General features: G+C 41.7%; 1 protein-coding gene and 1 pseudogene across 2 annotated transcripts in view; one reads left to right on the plus strand and one right to left on the minus strand.

The window, feature by feature from the left end:
- ECPAS (Ecm29 proteasome adaptor and scaffold) overlaps positions 1 to 15,553 on the minus strand; it is a 135,369-nt gene that overhangs the window by 45,699 nt on the left and 74,117 nt on the right. For both annotated transcript variants that reach the window (XM_056117289.1, XM_056117290.1), the window contains 2 exons: positions 14,674 to 14,775; positions 10,303 to 10,426 (listed from right to left, as the gene is read on the minus strand). In XM_056117289.1, the coding sequence (XP_055973264.1) occupies positions 10,303 to 10,426; positions 14,674 to 14,775 (226 nt within the window). The remainder of the gene's footprint in view (positions 1 to 10,302; positions 10,427 to 14,673; positions 14,776 to 15,553) is intronic.
- LOC130026549 (ADP-ribosylation factor 1-like) lies at positions 5,734 to 7,326 on the plus strand (annotated as a pseudogene).

A 15,553-nucleotide genomic window follows, 5' to 3' on the forward strand; every position in this document is an offset into this window, starting at 1 on the left:
AGTACAATCTAAAAGATTTGTAGCTGCAACTGCTCAAACTCCAATGTGGGTGCACCAGATTTACTCTCCAACCTAAAATGGAGCGGAAGTTCCACAGCGATTAAGTTTTCTGCCTGCACCCACCGTCTCAGAAAGAGACTGGGAACTGAAGTACCCAGAACAGATGACTGTACCCAGAACAGGGTACAGTCAAAATCACTCACTCCTGAGGCAGCAAGAAGCTCGTATCAGAGGCCACAGCATTGAGAAACCATCCCGGCGCTGCCCATCAGGTCACAGCGTCCTGCAGCCATCCCCAATCAGGTACTGGCAAATGTGAAAATATGCCTGCGGCTGGGATCAGCTCCCGACACAGCTTTATTGTGCATGTTTACTCAAAAACTTTTCCCTGGTCTGGGGACCACACCTGGCTATGCTCAGGGGATTACAATGGGGTGCTGGGATTCGACCTGGGTCAGTCATGTGCAAGGCAGGCGGCCTATCGGATGGGCTATCTCTCTGGCCCTTTGAAATCTCGTCACTGCCCAAGTCAGCCGAACTGGGACATAACATCAGCTGCCAGACACCAGCAACTGAGAGTGCTAGGCCAGAGAGTGCTGGTGAGCACAAACACCCACTGTCATCCAGTAGCCAGAGACTCCAGTTCAATCTTGCAAACATCTAAGAAATCTCCTCAGACATTTGTGACTTCCAGAAATCCAAGGCGATCATGTAAATGGTAGCACTGGCTCGCTCAAGCCAGCTAGCACCTTAAGCGCCAATAGCTCCCATGGCAAATTATGAAGTACCAAGAATGACGGGATACTTGAAAGTCAAAAGAAGAAATTCAGCGCATCAAAGGATAGGGATTAAGCCCAGGAAAGCCTTCAAATATGCCATTATAAACGTTATAAGTTGCACAAAAATAGTTTAAAAATAAAAATCCTTTCGATGTTCACTGAATGAAAAGAATCACTGGAAGAGAAGCAATAAATTAGAAGGCTGATGAAAAAAAGGGGGGGGGAAGAACTCATTCAAACAGAAATAAACATGCTAGAGAATACAATAAACTCAGCAGCAGAATATACGAAGTCAAGAGTCAAATAATACATCTGGAGGATAAGACATCATAAATACACAAGAGGCAGAGGGAAAGAGATTATGTCTTTTAATGAAAATTTTAGGAGCTATTCTTGACATAACCCAGAAGAACAACTTCTGTATCAGAGGACTTCAGAAGGAGAGGAGAGAAAGGAGAAGAATGGCTGGTGAAAGAAATAATAATAGAATGTTCCCAGTCCGAGGAGGGATACTTGTGCACTGGTCCTGAGGTCCAGAGTGCCCAACAAAATAAACCCACATAGAACAACACCAGGACACACTGCGATCAAAACCACAAGAATCAAAAGAAAAAAAAAAGTAGATTCCTTACAGAAGACAGAATTAAAGCTCTTTCAAGGGAAAAAATATCAGAATTTGTCAAATGAATTCTACAAGAACAAAATAACAAACTCAAAATGTCGAACGAAAAGGACCCGCAGCCAATAATCCTATACCCCGTAAGGCTATCACTCAGATTTGAAGTAGTGTTTAAAAACATGCTCAAATGACAGCTAAAGGCCTTTACTCTTACTTAAACAACTCCACAAGGAATCCTGAATAGTCTCCAATAAAAATAGCAAGTGGGAAAAAAACAAATCCAAATAGAATAATGGCATCAAGTTTCTATTAATAATTCCTTCATAAGAATAATTTCTCCATATCAAAAATTTACTGAAATGTCAAGGGACTGAATTTGCGAATCAAAAAGCACAAAATAGTAGGCCAGAGAGAGCGGTCACTCTGCTTGAGGCCAGTCCAGGTTCCAACACCTGCACCCCAGCCCCACCAGGAGTGATTCCTGAGCACAGAGCCAGGAGTAAGCCCTGAGCACTGCTGAATGTGACCCAAGAAATCAAACCAAGACTGGATGGGTGAAGAAACAAAATCCAACCTTCTGCTATTACACACACACACACACACACACACACACACACACACACACACACTTGAATCTCATGATAAATGGGCTCAGAGTAAAAGGCTGGAAAATAATCATACAATCAATGGTAGATTTTGAAAAAGCAAGATCCACAATATTTGTTTAAGATCAAATAGTGTTCAAACTAAGAAATAATAATAGGGATGGATATTAGATACTGGTTAAGGGATCAATAGATCAAGAGGACATAACAGATATATACTGATATATATATATATACACCTAGGCCAGAGCAATAGCATAGCGGGTAGGGCGTTTGCCTTGCATGCGGCAAACCCAGGTTCTATTTCTCCCCCCTCTCAGAGAGCCCAGCAAGCTACCAAGAGTATTCCGCCCACACGGCAAAGCCTGGTTAGCCACCCATGATTTATTCGATATGCCAAAAACCATAAGAACAAGTCTCACAATGGCGATGTTACTGGTGTCCACTCGAGCAAATCAATGAACAATGGAAGACAGTGACAGTGATATATGTACCTAATCAATAGGCATCAAAGTTCATAATGTAACTGTTAATTAACCTAAGAAGATACATCAACAAAACAAATATAGTGGCAAGAAACTTTAATATCTCATTCTGATCACTGTATAGGTCATCCAGATAGAACATCAATAAAAAAACAATACTATATGAGGAATTGGAATAACTGGGACAATCAAATATAGAGAATCTGCCGCTTCCAAAAGCTGCATACATATTCTTATCCAGTGCACATGAAACAATCTCTAGGATAAACCATGCTGGGTACAATTCAATGACCATAAAGTCACAAAAATAGAAGCCATATCCAGTATCTTTTCAGACCAATAAAAAGAAAGTTCAAATAAAGTTCCAGTATTTGAAGGCTGAAACAACATATTATTAAATAACCAATGAGTCAAAGAGGAAATCAAAGAAAAAAATCCTCAAACAAGAGGAGCCAAGAGACAGTACAGGAGTTAAGGCACTTGCCATGCATGTGGCTGACTCCAGATCTAATCCCCAGCACCACGTATGATCCCCAGAGCAACACCAGGAAGAACCCTAAAAACAGAGTGAGGAACAAGGACTGCACATCACTGGGGGTGGCCCATTACCACCCCCTCCAAATAAAGAAATATAACTGAAAGTATTTGTCACTGTCACTGTCCTCCTGTTGTTCACTGATTTGCTCAAGCAGGCCCAGTAAAGTCTCCATTGTGACACTTGTTACTGTGTTTTGAATATCGAATACATCACGGGTAGCTTGCCAGGCTTTGCCGTGTGGGTGAGATACTCTCGGGAGCTTGCCGGGCTCTCCGACAGGGGCGGAGGAATCAAATCTGGGTCGGCCTAGTCGGCCACATGCAAGGCAAATGCCCTACCCGCTGTGCTATCGCTCCAGCCCAATTGAAAGTATTTAAATTTATAAACATAAAAGAAACCAACAAAGAAGGAAGACACAAACTACCAGAATCTAGGAGGACAGCAAAAGCAATAGTGAGGGGGAAGCTCTTATCAATGCAGGTTCACACCAAGAAACAAGGAAAAACAAATACACACACATAACCTCACAGCTTGACAAACTAGAAAAAGAACAAATGAATTCCAAGTAAGTACAGGGTAGAATATAAACACTGAAGCAGAAATCAATGATACAAAAATAAAGAAAATAATAAAAGGATCAATAAAATCTAAGGCTGGCGCAATACTACAGTGAGCAGGAACTTTGCTTACACACAGCTGATCTGGGTTGGAGCCTCTGCACCCCAGATGGTCCCCCGAAACAGCCAGATTGATCCCTGAGGGCAGAGCCAGGAGTCAGCCCTAAATACAGCTAGATGTGTGTCCCACACCCCCAAAAGAAGGTCAATAAAATCACGAGCTAGTTTTTCAAAAGAATGAACAAGATGGAAAAACCTTTAGCTAGACTTACTCACAAGGAACAGTGAAAATTCAAATAAACCAGATCAGAGATGAAAGAGGAGAAATTACCATAAATACCTCAGAAATATAAAAAAAATCAGAAGAGACTACTATGAACAACTCTATGGAACAACTATTTTTGTTGTTGTTGTTAACAACTTTATTGTTTAACTGGTGCAAAAAAAAAAGATCAAAACATAAAATGATAATTGTATGATGCATTTCTCCCTAAATTTACAACAAATTATAAAGACCACAAAATTTCTAATTTATACTATTTAGAACAAAATTATTTTGATAAATAAGTTCAGAAAACAACATAGAATTCTTAATAATCACTGATCCAAATATGCAAAATGTACTCCTGGATTGAATATGGTACTTTAGCTGGAGAATCTAGATGAAATAAATTAATTCTTAGATCACACAAACACCCACGACTGAACCAGAAGGAAGCAGAAAACCTGAACAGAACAATCACAAGCAAGAACAGCAAAACCCAAAAGCTAGAAACCTCCAAAGAACAAAAGCCCAGGTTCAGATGAGTTCTCCAATTAATTCTACCAATCCTTCATAGGCACTATCTAAATTCAAGCTCTTCCAAAATATTAAAGAAATAGGAATCCTTTGTAACACCTCTAAGAAACCAGTATTATTCTGAAAACTAAAAGCAGACAGATATTACTTTAAAAGTTATAGTATAAACCAATATCCCTGATGACCATCAATGCAGAGATCCTCAACAAAATCATAGCAAACCAAATCCAACAATAAATCTAACAACCATCATCAAGCAGAATTCATTCCAGTGATGAGAGCTCAAATATGCAAATCATTTAATGTAGGAATATACCTTGAAGGACTGGAAAACATATATGATACTAGAGGCATCCTTGAAGTTGAAACGCCACTCACCAAGCAAGTGGAAGCAAACACAAACAAACGGGACTGCATTAAATAAAGGCATTTCTGCACCTCAAAGAAAATGAAGATCAGAATACACAGCCCACAGACAGGGAGAAATTATTTTCCCACCACCAATCCGATAAAGGGTTAATATTTAAGATACATAAAGCAGAACTTTACAAGGAAAGAACGCCCACCCAACCCCATCAAAAGAATGGGGAGAAAAAAATGAACAGAAATTTCCTCAAAGAAGAAATCCAAATGGCCAAAAGGCACATGATAAACTGATCTACATCATTAATCATCAGAGAGATGAAACTCAAAACAATAATGAGATTATCGTCTCACACCAAAGAGACTGGCACTCGTCACAAAAAAACAACCAGTGTTGGGATGTATTAGTGGGGTAAGAGAGGGTGGAGGGGGCGTGAAGGGAACCTCACTCACTGCTGGTGGAAACGTCGACTGGGACATTCTTTTTGAAAAATAGTATGGACACTCCTCAAAAAACTGGAATTGAGCTTCCATATGAGCCAGCAATTCCACTCCTGAGAATACACCCTAAGGCCCAAAAACACAACGCAAAAAAAGACACCTACACTCCTGTGTTCATTGCAGCACAAGTCACAATAGCCAAGACCTGGAATCAACCCCAAGTGCCCAAGAACAGACGAGTAGATAAATAAACTGGCACATCCACACAACAGAATACTACACAGTACTGGAAAAAATAAAGTCACCAAATTTGCTGGTCAAAGGATTCACATGGAGAGTATCATGCTACTAAAATGGGTTAGAGGGAGGACAGAATGATCACACTCATTTGCGAGATATAAAAAACATAGTAAGAGACTAATACTCAAATACAGTGAGTACTCAAAGTCAATAAAAAGATAAAGGCCTTAGTAGAAAGCTTGCCACAATGTGGGGAGAACATTCAGGTCAGAGAAGTTCCACCATGACAATGATGGCGGGAAGTGATCACTCTGGATAAGAATTGGGTGCTAAAAGGAGGTAAAGTGATATGCATGGTACCTTTTCAGTAACGGTACTGCAAATCACAGTGCCAAAACAGAAAAAGGCAAAGTGCCTGCCTGCCATAGAAGCAGGCTGAAAGGTGGGAGGGAAACTGAGGACACTGGTGAAGGGAAGTGGTCAATGGGGAAGGGATGGGCACTTGAACATTACAGACTGAAACTCAATCATGAACAACTTTGTAACTCTGTGTCACACAGTGATTTGATAAATTAAAAAAAAACTTTAAAAATATAACATTAGTAAATGGAGAGAAAGTTTTTGACAAGATTCAACATCCATTCATAATTAAAACCCCATTCGTGACTAAAATAAAAGAGGGTATGGAGGGGCTACAGAGATATCTCAATGAGCTGAGTGCCTGCTTGAATTCACCCCAATCTGACCATCACCCTCTCCACTCCTCAGAACCACTGATAAAAGCACTACCATCCTGTTGCTAAATTCAATCATTGCCGTTTCAAATAATACAACCAGTTTTCAACTTCATTGATTTATCAGCACGATATGATTCAACTGAGTCCCATCCCACTTCCGACCTCCTTCATAGACTTTCTTCACTTGAAAGACACTCCTCCTTCTGACTGCTTTTCAATGTCTCCCCTGGGTTCTCTTTCTTCATCCACCAAAACTCTAAGCTCCAGACAACAGCAGAGTTCGGTTGTTGAACCTCTTTTCTACTCACTCCTCTGGTGATGAAACCTAACTTCATAGCTTAAAATATTATCTTTACGGTGGGAACGAAATCAACGCCTGGCTCAGAGCAACAGCAGCACAGCAGCTGGCTAGGGTAAGGTTTTTTCCTGGCCGGTGTTACTCCCACAAATCTACGAGTACAAAGAATAATCTTTACCAACCTCTTCAAAGGCCTTTTTAGCAAGAAAGAAATAGGCATTCTCATGGTGGGTCTGGATGCTGTAGGGAAGACCACCATTCTGTATAAGCTGAAGCTGCGTGAAATTGTGACCACCATTCCCACTGTAGGAAGGAATTCAATGAGCAAACTGTGGAGTACAAGAACATCAGCTTCAGCCTGTGGGACGTGGGAGGCCAGGAGAAGATCCAGCCTCTGTCGCGCCACTACTTCCAGAACACACAACATCTGATCTTTGTGGCTGGTAGTAATGACAGACAGTGCGCGAACGAGGCCTGTGAAGAGCTCATGAGAATGTTGGCTGAAGATGAGCTCCGGGACGCAGTCCTGCTCGAGTCTGCTAACAAGCAGGACCTCCCCAATGCCATGAGTGCGGCTGAGATCACGGACAAGCCGGGCCTGCACTCCCTGCGCCACAGGAACTGGTACATTCAGGCCACCTGTGCCACCAATGGGGATGGGCTCTATGAGGGACTGGACTGGCTGTCCAATCAGCTCCGGAACCAGAAGTGAACCAGCACTCCTCTCTTTTCCTTCACCTCCTCTCCGCTCTCACTTTTCTCCCATGTGGCAAACGTGTGCCCTGTGGTGTGAGTACCAGAAGTTACCTCCTCGGTTGGTCACTGTGTGCTTCACCATGCTGCAAATATGCAGACGCAGCCTGCAGATGCAACCAGGTTTTTATTTCCAATGAGGCAGTTTCTGTTACTCCTACGCAATATTACTCAGCTTATTTTATTGTAAAATTACGTTAAAACCAAAAGCCGTTTATTGTAAAACGAGAATCAACACACTATTAGTACTGAGAAGGGATTTTAGGCACGTGCGGCCTCCAGGAGTTGCTGTGTCAGACAGGCTCAGCGCACCTCCTCTGGGCTTCAAATGCCTCTAGTATCATATATGTTTTCCAGTCCTTCAAGGTATATTCCTACATTAATTGATTTGCATATTTGAGCTCTCATCACTGGAATGAATTCTGCTTGATGATGGTTATTTGATTTATTGTTGGATTTGGTTTGCTATGATTTTGTTGAGGATCTCTGCATTGATGGTCATCAGGGACATTGGTTTATACTATAACTTTTTAAGTAGTATCTGTCTGCTTTTAGTTTCAGAATAATACTGGTTTCTTAGAGGTGTTACAAAGGATTTTAACCCAAACTCAGTGCACTTAAAAAAAAATTAAAATACAAGATAAGAAGAACACCTGAACACAGAAAGGAGAAAAGTGCCTAGTGTAGATTCTGCAGTAAAGGCCTGACTGAGCGTGTTCCTGTTTCCTGTTGGGAACATGAGCCGATCCATTCCGCATGGTCACAATAGGGTCCTTGTAATTTGCTTTCAGATCATCCCACGTCATTAGCATTTGTGCTTGTATTCATGCTTAAATGGCCATGCAGGAGAAGGGCTGGGGGGGGTTGTGATCAGCTACTCTTGGACCTCTTGCAGGGACCCAGACCTTCCTTTGGGTCAGCGTGGCTGGAAAGCCCTGTCATCCCCATGCTCACTCTGGGCTGGTCGGGTCTCACCAGCAAAGGTGTGGGCAGGCAGGCAGGGCTGGTCACCCTAGAGCCACACCCCTTGGAGCACCCGCTACACGCGCTTTCCCTCCCTCAGCCTGCAAGAGTCAGATCTGCCATCAAAAACGACGACCTCTACTTTCTTCTTTTGTATTTTGATAAACACTGAAGAAGCTGGAGCTGTTAAATTTTATTTTGGGGAAAACCTCAGAAATGGTTCATTTCTTACTGCTTTCAATACACAATTAGTAACCAACTGTTTTGTATACTTGTTTTCAGTTTTCATTTTGACAGACAAGCACGGTAATTATAGCTATTAGAATAAAATCGCTTAACTATAAAAATAAAATAAAATATTTACATGATACCCCTAAGTATCTTCCAACCTGGAGCTCTACAAAAATCTTACATTCATTTAACCAACTAATTTCTGGATATGTTCATGAGGATCTTCGATCACTTAGAGGTGAGCAGGACATTCTAACATAAAGAGAAGGCCAGAGAAGCTGTATTTTCCTGAACCTCCAACTAAGCACAGTATCTTCCAAGAAAGTATCCTAAAGTCCTGAGTGAAAATGCAACCTAGTTAATGGACCAGAAAAGAAAGGAGATCTAGCAGGTAAGAGGGCGAAAGGAGAGAGCCAGCTTGAAGAACTGAAGAATATGCAAGAGGCCCAAATCTGATCCCCAGGACCACAGGTCACTCCCAAGCAATGCCAGAGTTTTCCCCAAAAACCACTTTGGATAGCTGATGTGGCTTAACGGCACAATGCACCCTTTCTATGCATGAGGTCCGGAGTTTGATCTCCAGCACCAAAAAGAGAAAGATGCAGTGGATAATAGAATCATTACCTTGAAAACACTACCCTCCAATTTCCTTGAGTAGAGAGTAATATACTATGGTAACTTCTACTTTTGATTCAAAATTAATTGTGCACCAAATTCTGAAACCTCTCAAATTCAAATCAAGCCAAAAAGATATACGAGATCACAGGTCTATAAAGTAGTCAGAAACCGGCGCATATGCTGAGCTCATGTGAAGCTTGCGCCCATGTGGCCAAGCACACTGTGGGCTGAGCACATGTGTCGCCTGCATCTCCCCTCTTGAGATGTGTACTTTCATGCTTTCGTGTCTAATGCTAGGATGTGTGTAGGGGCTCTCTCTCCATCCTTGGAGAAGCCTGTGTTCTCTCTTGAGTAAGTTACACTCTCTCTCTCTCTCTCTCTCTCTCTCTCTCTCTCTCTCCACACACACACACACACACACACACACACACACACCCCTTAAAAATCCTCCAAATAGATGCATGTCAAAAGTAGACTATGGACTGAACATGTTTGCCACTCAATGCCTCTTTTGCAGACCACAACACCCAAAAGGAGAGAGAACACAAGGGATTGCCCTGCCACAGAGGCGGGGGGGATAGGGGGATGGGGGTGGGGGGGATATTATCCATGGTGGTGGAAAATGGGCACTGGTGGAGGGATGGGTATCTGATCATTGTATAATCAAAACCCAAGCACAAAAAATTGTAAATCTACAACTGTACCTCATGGTGTTTCACTAATAATAAAAAAAAAATCCTCCAAATAAAATCTATTTGTTTCAAAAAAAAAAAAAACAGTAGTCAGAAACCAAACTCTTTCAAAACTATGACATCACTAAAAGCAGATTTAGTCCAGGGTACCTGGAGTGCTACTAGAAGGTACGGTAGTTTCACTGTAGAATCACTGATGAGAGAACACATTTGCAAACTGCTATGCTCTGATTTCTGGGACTGACTAAAAATACCAACCCTCGAGAAAAGAACAGAAGTTGGAAGGCAATTCATTCTAGCATCCAGGCTTGCTTGCCAAGGGTGTAAAAACAGAGATTCTTGTTCACCCTCCATTTATCAACTATTTTTCTTGACTGAATCTGACGGGTAAGACAGATTTAAATATTTGGGAAAGTGGAGCTTATGTTGGTGAAACGTAGTCATATTTTTCTATGTTTCAAATGTGACAGAAAACAGTCAGGGTCACTTGAAGACGAGAGATCAATCAGCTGGATATTGAGTACCTGCAGGAGGAGTATATTCTTCTTCAGTCACTAGCCAGGCATCCCGGGCAGCCACAGAACTAGTTCCGATTGCAGAACTGGTAATGGCTTCACCAATAGTGAACTGAAGTTCTATCTGTTTGGCCTGCAATGAAGGGAAAAAAAAAAAGAACATAAAACAGAACATTCCTAGGAAAAAGTCCTTATCTACAGAAAAACTGCTAAAATCTCGTTTGTCAGCCTGCTTTGTGCTCATTCTTTTCAACAGACTACAGCACAGCGGGTAGGGCGTTCGCCTTACACGCGGCCAACATGGCCGACCCGAGTTCGATTCCTCCGCCCCTCTCGGAGAGCCCGGCAAGCTACCGAGAGTATTCGATATGCCAGACACAGTAACAACAAAGTCTCCAATGGAGACATTACTGGGCCCGCTCGAGCAAATCGACGATCAACGGGAGGGCCTTTACCTTTACCTTACTTTTGGGTAGCTGAGTGGTACAAAAATAAATCAGGGAGACAGACAACACAGTATGGGAATTAAGGCACGCTGCAAATGGCCGACTAGTTTGGTCCCCCCGCACCACATGATCCCGAATGCAGCCATGCACAACTCTGAAGCCCCCTGAGGATTGCCAGGTATGGCTTTGAGGTCGCCGAGTACCGTTTATGTCCTTAGTCCCAAGCATTAAGACTCCAAGTCCAATTTAAAAACATAATGAGGAGGCAAGGTAAAGGAACTAGGAATGAAAGAAAGCCTTGAAGATATTTTCCAATGTTCAGGTTGAATTCCTCACTCAGTACAGAATAACTGACGGATGTTTTTTTAAAAATTTTTGGACACATAAGACCATTTATTCCTGAGGCTAAGAGAATAACTTTTGATGGCACGGATTTCAATATAATTTTTAGCCATCTCTCACCAGTTACATAACCTGATTTAAACTCTGAGACTCAATTTCATTTGTAATATAAATATAATGCCAATAACCTCTTTATTAGGCCATATGGGCTAAATGAGGTTACTGCACATAGAGCTCTGATTACCAGATTTGTAACTATTGCACAACAAATAATAGCCCTTTTGTGAAGGGCTCTTCCTTGCATCTGCAACAAATCTGCAAATTATTCTCAAATGGTTAAGAGAAAAATTTAAAAATGATAAAGTGGCATAATGTTAAAATTTGGTAAATGTGAATTAGAAGAAAGGAGTTCTTTACACTCTTCTTATAATTGTACTCTAAGTTTGAAATGGTTTCGAAAATCAAATACGAGGGCCTAAGAGACAGTACAGTGGGCAAGGCTAATCTGGGTTTGATGCCTGACATCCAGATGGTCCCCACTGTTCTGCCACAAGTGATACCTGTGCACAGAGCTAAGATTAAGCCCTGAGCATAACCAGGTATGGTCCAAAACAAAACAAAAAAACAGAAACAATATGAAAAGGTCCTATATAGTACATACTCATTCTCTTAACTTAAAAATTTTGACATTTCACAAGTATGAATTACTGACTCAACTCAAAAGAACTCTATTTACTGTGAACTGAGGAAATTGAAAAAAAAAAAGACCAATGAGGGATATGGGAATACTGACATTTAAGTAAGTAATACAAGTAACCCAAGCCTGCTCGGATTGGGACTGGGCCTCCGCCACCCAGATCTCCCATTTTCCAGTATGTAGGCATTACACCCACCAACTGCCCCTGGCACCCAAACCATCAACGGCCAAGACCCAGAGACTATAAAACCCAGCTCCCAGAAGAGAACAGTGCAGTCTCCTGCCTCCACGCCTGGCTGTCCTCACTGGGGCCCTTGGAGGAGGGTGGGTTGCGTTTCCCTCCCCACCCCAAGCAGAGCCCCGGCAGCTGAAGATCTCCGGTTCCAGCCACAGCCATGCTTAAAACCACTCCCCACACGTTCGGATGAGCCTCATGCATGATGGAACTGGCAGAGGAACCCAGGTGCGCAGGACCCAGGGCGCAGATTTCCAAGCCTGCTCGGATTGGGACTGGGCCTCCTCTACCCAGATCCCCCATCTTTCAGTATGTAGGTGTTACACCCATCAAGTGCTCCTGCCATGTAATCCCATCAACAGCCAAGACCCAGACTATAAAACCCACCTCCCGGACATCTTATTATCTAGTTCTTACTCTGGAGTAACCGGCAGGCTACCTAAAGTATCCTGCCCACACGGCAGAGTCTGGCAAACTCCCCATGGCGTATTCAATATGCCAAAAACCAGTAACAATGATGGGTCTCATTCTCCTGACCCTGAAAGAACCTCGAATGTGGCACTTTCTAAAATCTCAGGGCTAGGACAAAGGAAACGTTACTGGTGCCTGCTCGAGGAAATCGATGAACAACAGGATGACAGTAACACAGAGACCTTTCAGAACCCTACAAAGCAAAAGATAATAGTTTGGCCATTCCTAAATTCAATCAGCTCAAAGCTTGATGACGTCTTGGTGCTTGACACGAAAAATGAGCTACAGCACATTTTTCTCACAATGGGGACAGGGATTAAAGAGCTTTTGTCCTACAGCGTCACTAGCCAATTTTAAGTGAAGGACAGGTATTTTCAGGATCCTGTATTTGTGCTTCATTTCATACACCTTTTTTTACATGTCTCTCTCCTATTGTTAAAAACAATATACTTGTACAACACCAAACAAAAAACAAAGTTCCTACTCCCCTTATGAAAGATACAATGATCAGAACTGGCTTCCTGTATTTCAGAAACAAGGAGTACAGAAAAGGCACACGAGGATTCATTATGTTAGTGATCTTTTTACTTGTTCGTGTTTTAGATTTTCCATCATCAAAACAATTTAGAACTCTGTCCAAGATGACCAAGATGGTCTGCTTCTCTGACTCTTGCTTGTCTTTGTTTTATCCTCTAATCTCTTTATGTTTCTAGCTTTTCCTATTTATCTATACTTCCAAACTCTTATAATAATGGCATTAGCAGCAAGCTGTCCTTAGGTCCAGATCAATACTGATTTAATTAAACAAAATTACAAGAAACTCATCTCTCTCAGAACTCTGGGGGTGGCGGGTGGGAAGAGTAGACGTCATAAGCTTTTTCTCTAGCTTGTGACAATGTCAGTGATATCCAGGAAGAGCCTGATAGAGGTATCACTGTTCACAAATCTTTGCCTTAAAAATACTGAACTAAGAATCAGAGTCCTGAATTTGAATAAGCTCAACTACGTTTGTTTTCAGACCCAATTCACCTCCTTTTTCCCTCCTCTCCTTCAAGGCCCAGCGGCAACCTCACCTCCTAAAGATCAACACTGATTTTCCCAGATAGAATTACACTCTCCTTTGAGCCTATTTTTGATGCAAGTGCTTCTTCATTTCTCTACCAATACTTATTAAGGTACTATCAGCACCAATCACATTGCAAAATACTTATATAATAATGTCACCATTATTTAACATCACTGAAACAGACTTATCCTTCCAATTTAGTGGGCAATTAAAAAAAACAGTAGCAAATTCTATTAAGAAATCGTATGGAAAGTAAGAACAGTACAATACAAAAGAATCTACTCTAGTGTGGAAGGTCACAGAAGACTTTTCAAGAAATACAACAGTAACTCAAGAAAGAAAGATTATGGGTCTTCAACAGCTCAGAGCAAAAAAATCCTCCAAATAAAATCTATTTGTTTCAAAAAAAAAAAACCAGTAGTCAGAAACCAAACTCTTCCAAAACTATGACATCACTAAAAGCAGATTTAGTCCAGGGTACCTGGAGTGCTACTAGAAGGTACAGTAGTTTCACTGTAGGATCACTGATGAGAGAACACATTTGCAAACTGCTCTGCTCTGATTTCTGGGACTGGTAAAAAGACCAGTGTACACAACATGTAAGTGACAAGAACTAAGGTCAGATAGGGGCCAGATCAGGCCATGCTAATATACTTATCATGCTAAGCTTGCAATCATCTAATTATAGGTCTTCTTCCACTACACTGGGCATTTAAAGGACAGACACTCAGGACAACTGGAATGCCAGTAACCCACTTCACACCTAGCAGACTGGGAGGACTCCCCTTCAACCAAATTGCACTTGGCTTTATTCAAAAATTATGAGAAAAGGCCTTGTTCACAGAGATGATTTAGACCAGTATTCTCAAACTTTGCCCAGCCATGCCCGGGTCTTTCAAGGTTATTTGCCTCCTGTGGAGCCCGTGTCCCACCAGTTAGTCCCCTATTCTCCTATGTCACCCCCCTCATTCACATGACTTTCACCTATAGCCTCCATGAATATTTTGTGGGCGTACACTGCCCCCCCCCCCAATACTGATGCCTTAGCCAATTAGCCCACACTATGCCTACAACAACAAACCAAACAAGTTACTTTATAACAACCAGAGAACAATATAAATACCTCCACAGAATCCATCAGACCTTGCAAGAGGAGCTTCTGGTGAGGAAAATTTCCATCTCCAACTGGGAAGTACCCCAGTGTTTGGATGGCCCGTTCTTTCATCTGAAAGAATAATTTCATAAAAAGCAAAATACATACCAGTTTTATCCCAAACCAATATTAAAAAAAAAAGGCAAGAAGGGGCAATCTATATAACAGATCAACACACAATTTTACAAAAAGAAGTCTACGGCGGCATTCTGGAAGTAGAACAACATAAAACTTAGTTCATTATGGTTTTAAAGTTGCAAAACGAGAAAATTTTATCTAGATTTACTGTCCTTCAAACTATTATCAGTTGTAAATGTAGTTTCTAAGCCACGGGACTTAGTGTCAAGTCACAGCTTGACCAATTTAGTACCCTTTGCAGGTGTGTGGTCTGAAGCAATTACTTCCTCTCTAATCAGCAGTAACAACTGTACCTAACAAGACCCTTTAGAGAGTTCAATCTATGTGAAGCACCTAGGACTTGCCAAGTGTGTTTAAATGCCTGAGCAACAGTTCTTAAAATGGGCTAAAATATCTAATAATTCTTTTTTCTCAGGGCTCACTCCTGGCTCTGTGTGCCTAGGGACCACTCCCAGTGGGAGTCAGGGGGCCATACGTGGTGCTGAGGGTAGAACCCGCATCAGCTGCATGCAAGGCAAGTGCCTTACCTGCTGAACTCTCTCTACCAACCCGCTCAAATCTATTTTTAATAGCAGTTAAATCAGGACTAAAATTACATGTTTATTAAACTGGAAGAAAGCTGAATTTCCTACTCATTAACTCAGCTTATACTTCACCACTGAGATGATGCTTTGATTACATACAAAAAATGCTTTCGAGTCTGCGAAAATTT

This window comes from Sorex fumeus, unplaced genomic scaffold, assembly GCF_029834395.1.
Source record: "Sorex fumeus unplaced genomic scaffold, SorFum_2.1 ptg000034l, whole genome shotgun sequence".
Classification (NCBI taxonomy): Eukaryota; Metazoa; Chordata; class Mammalia; order Eulipotyphla; family Soricidae; genus Sorex; species Sorex fumeus.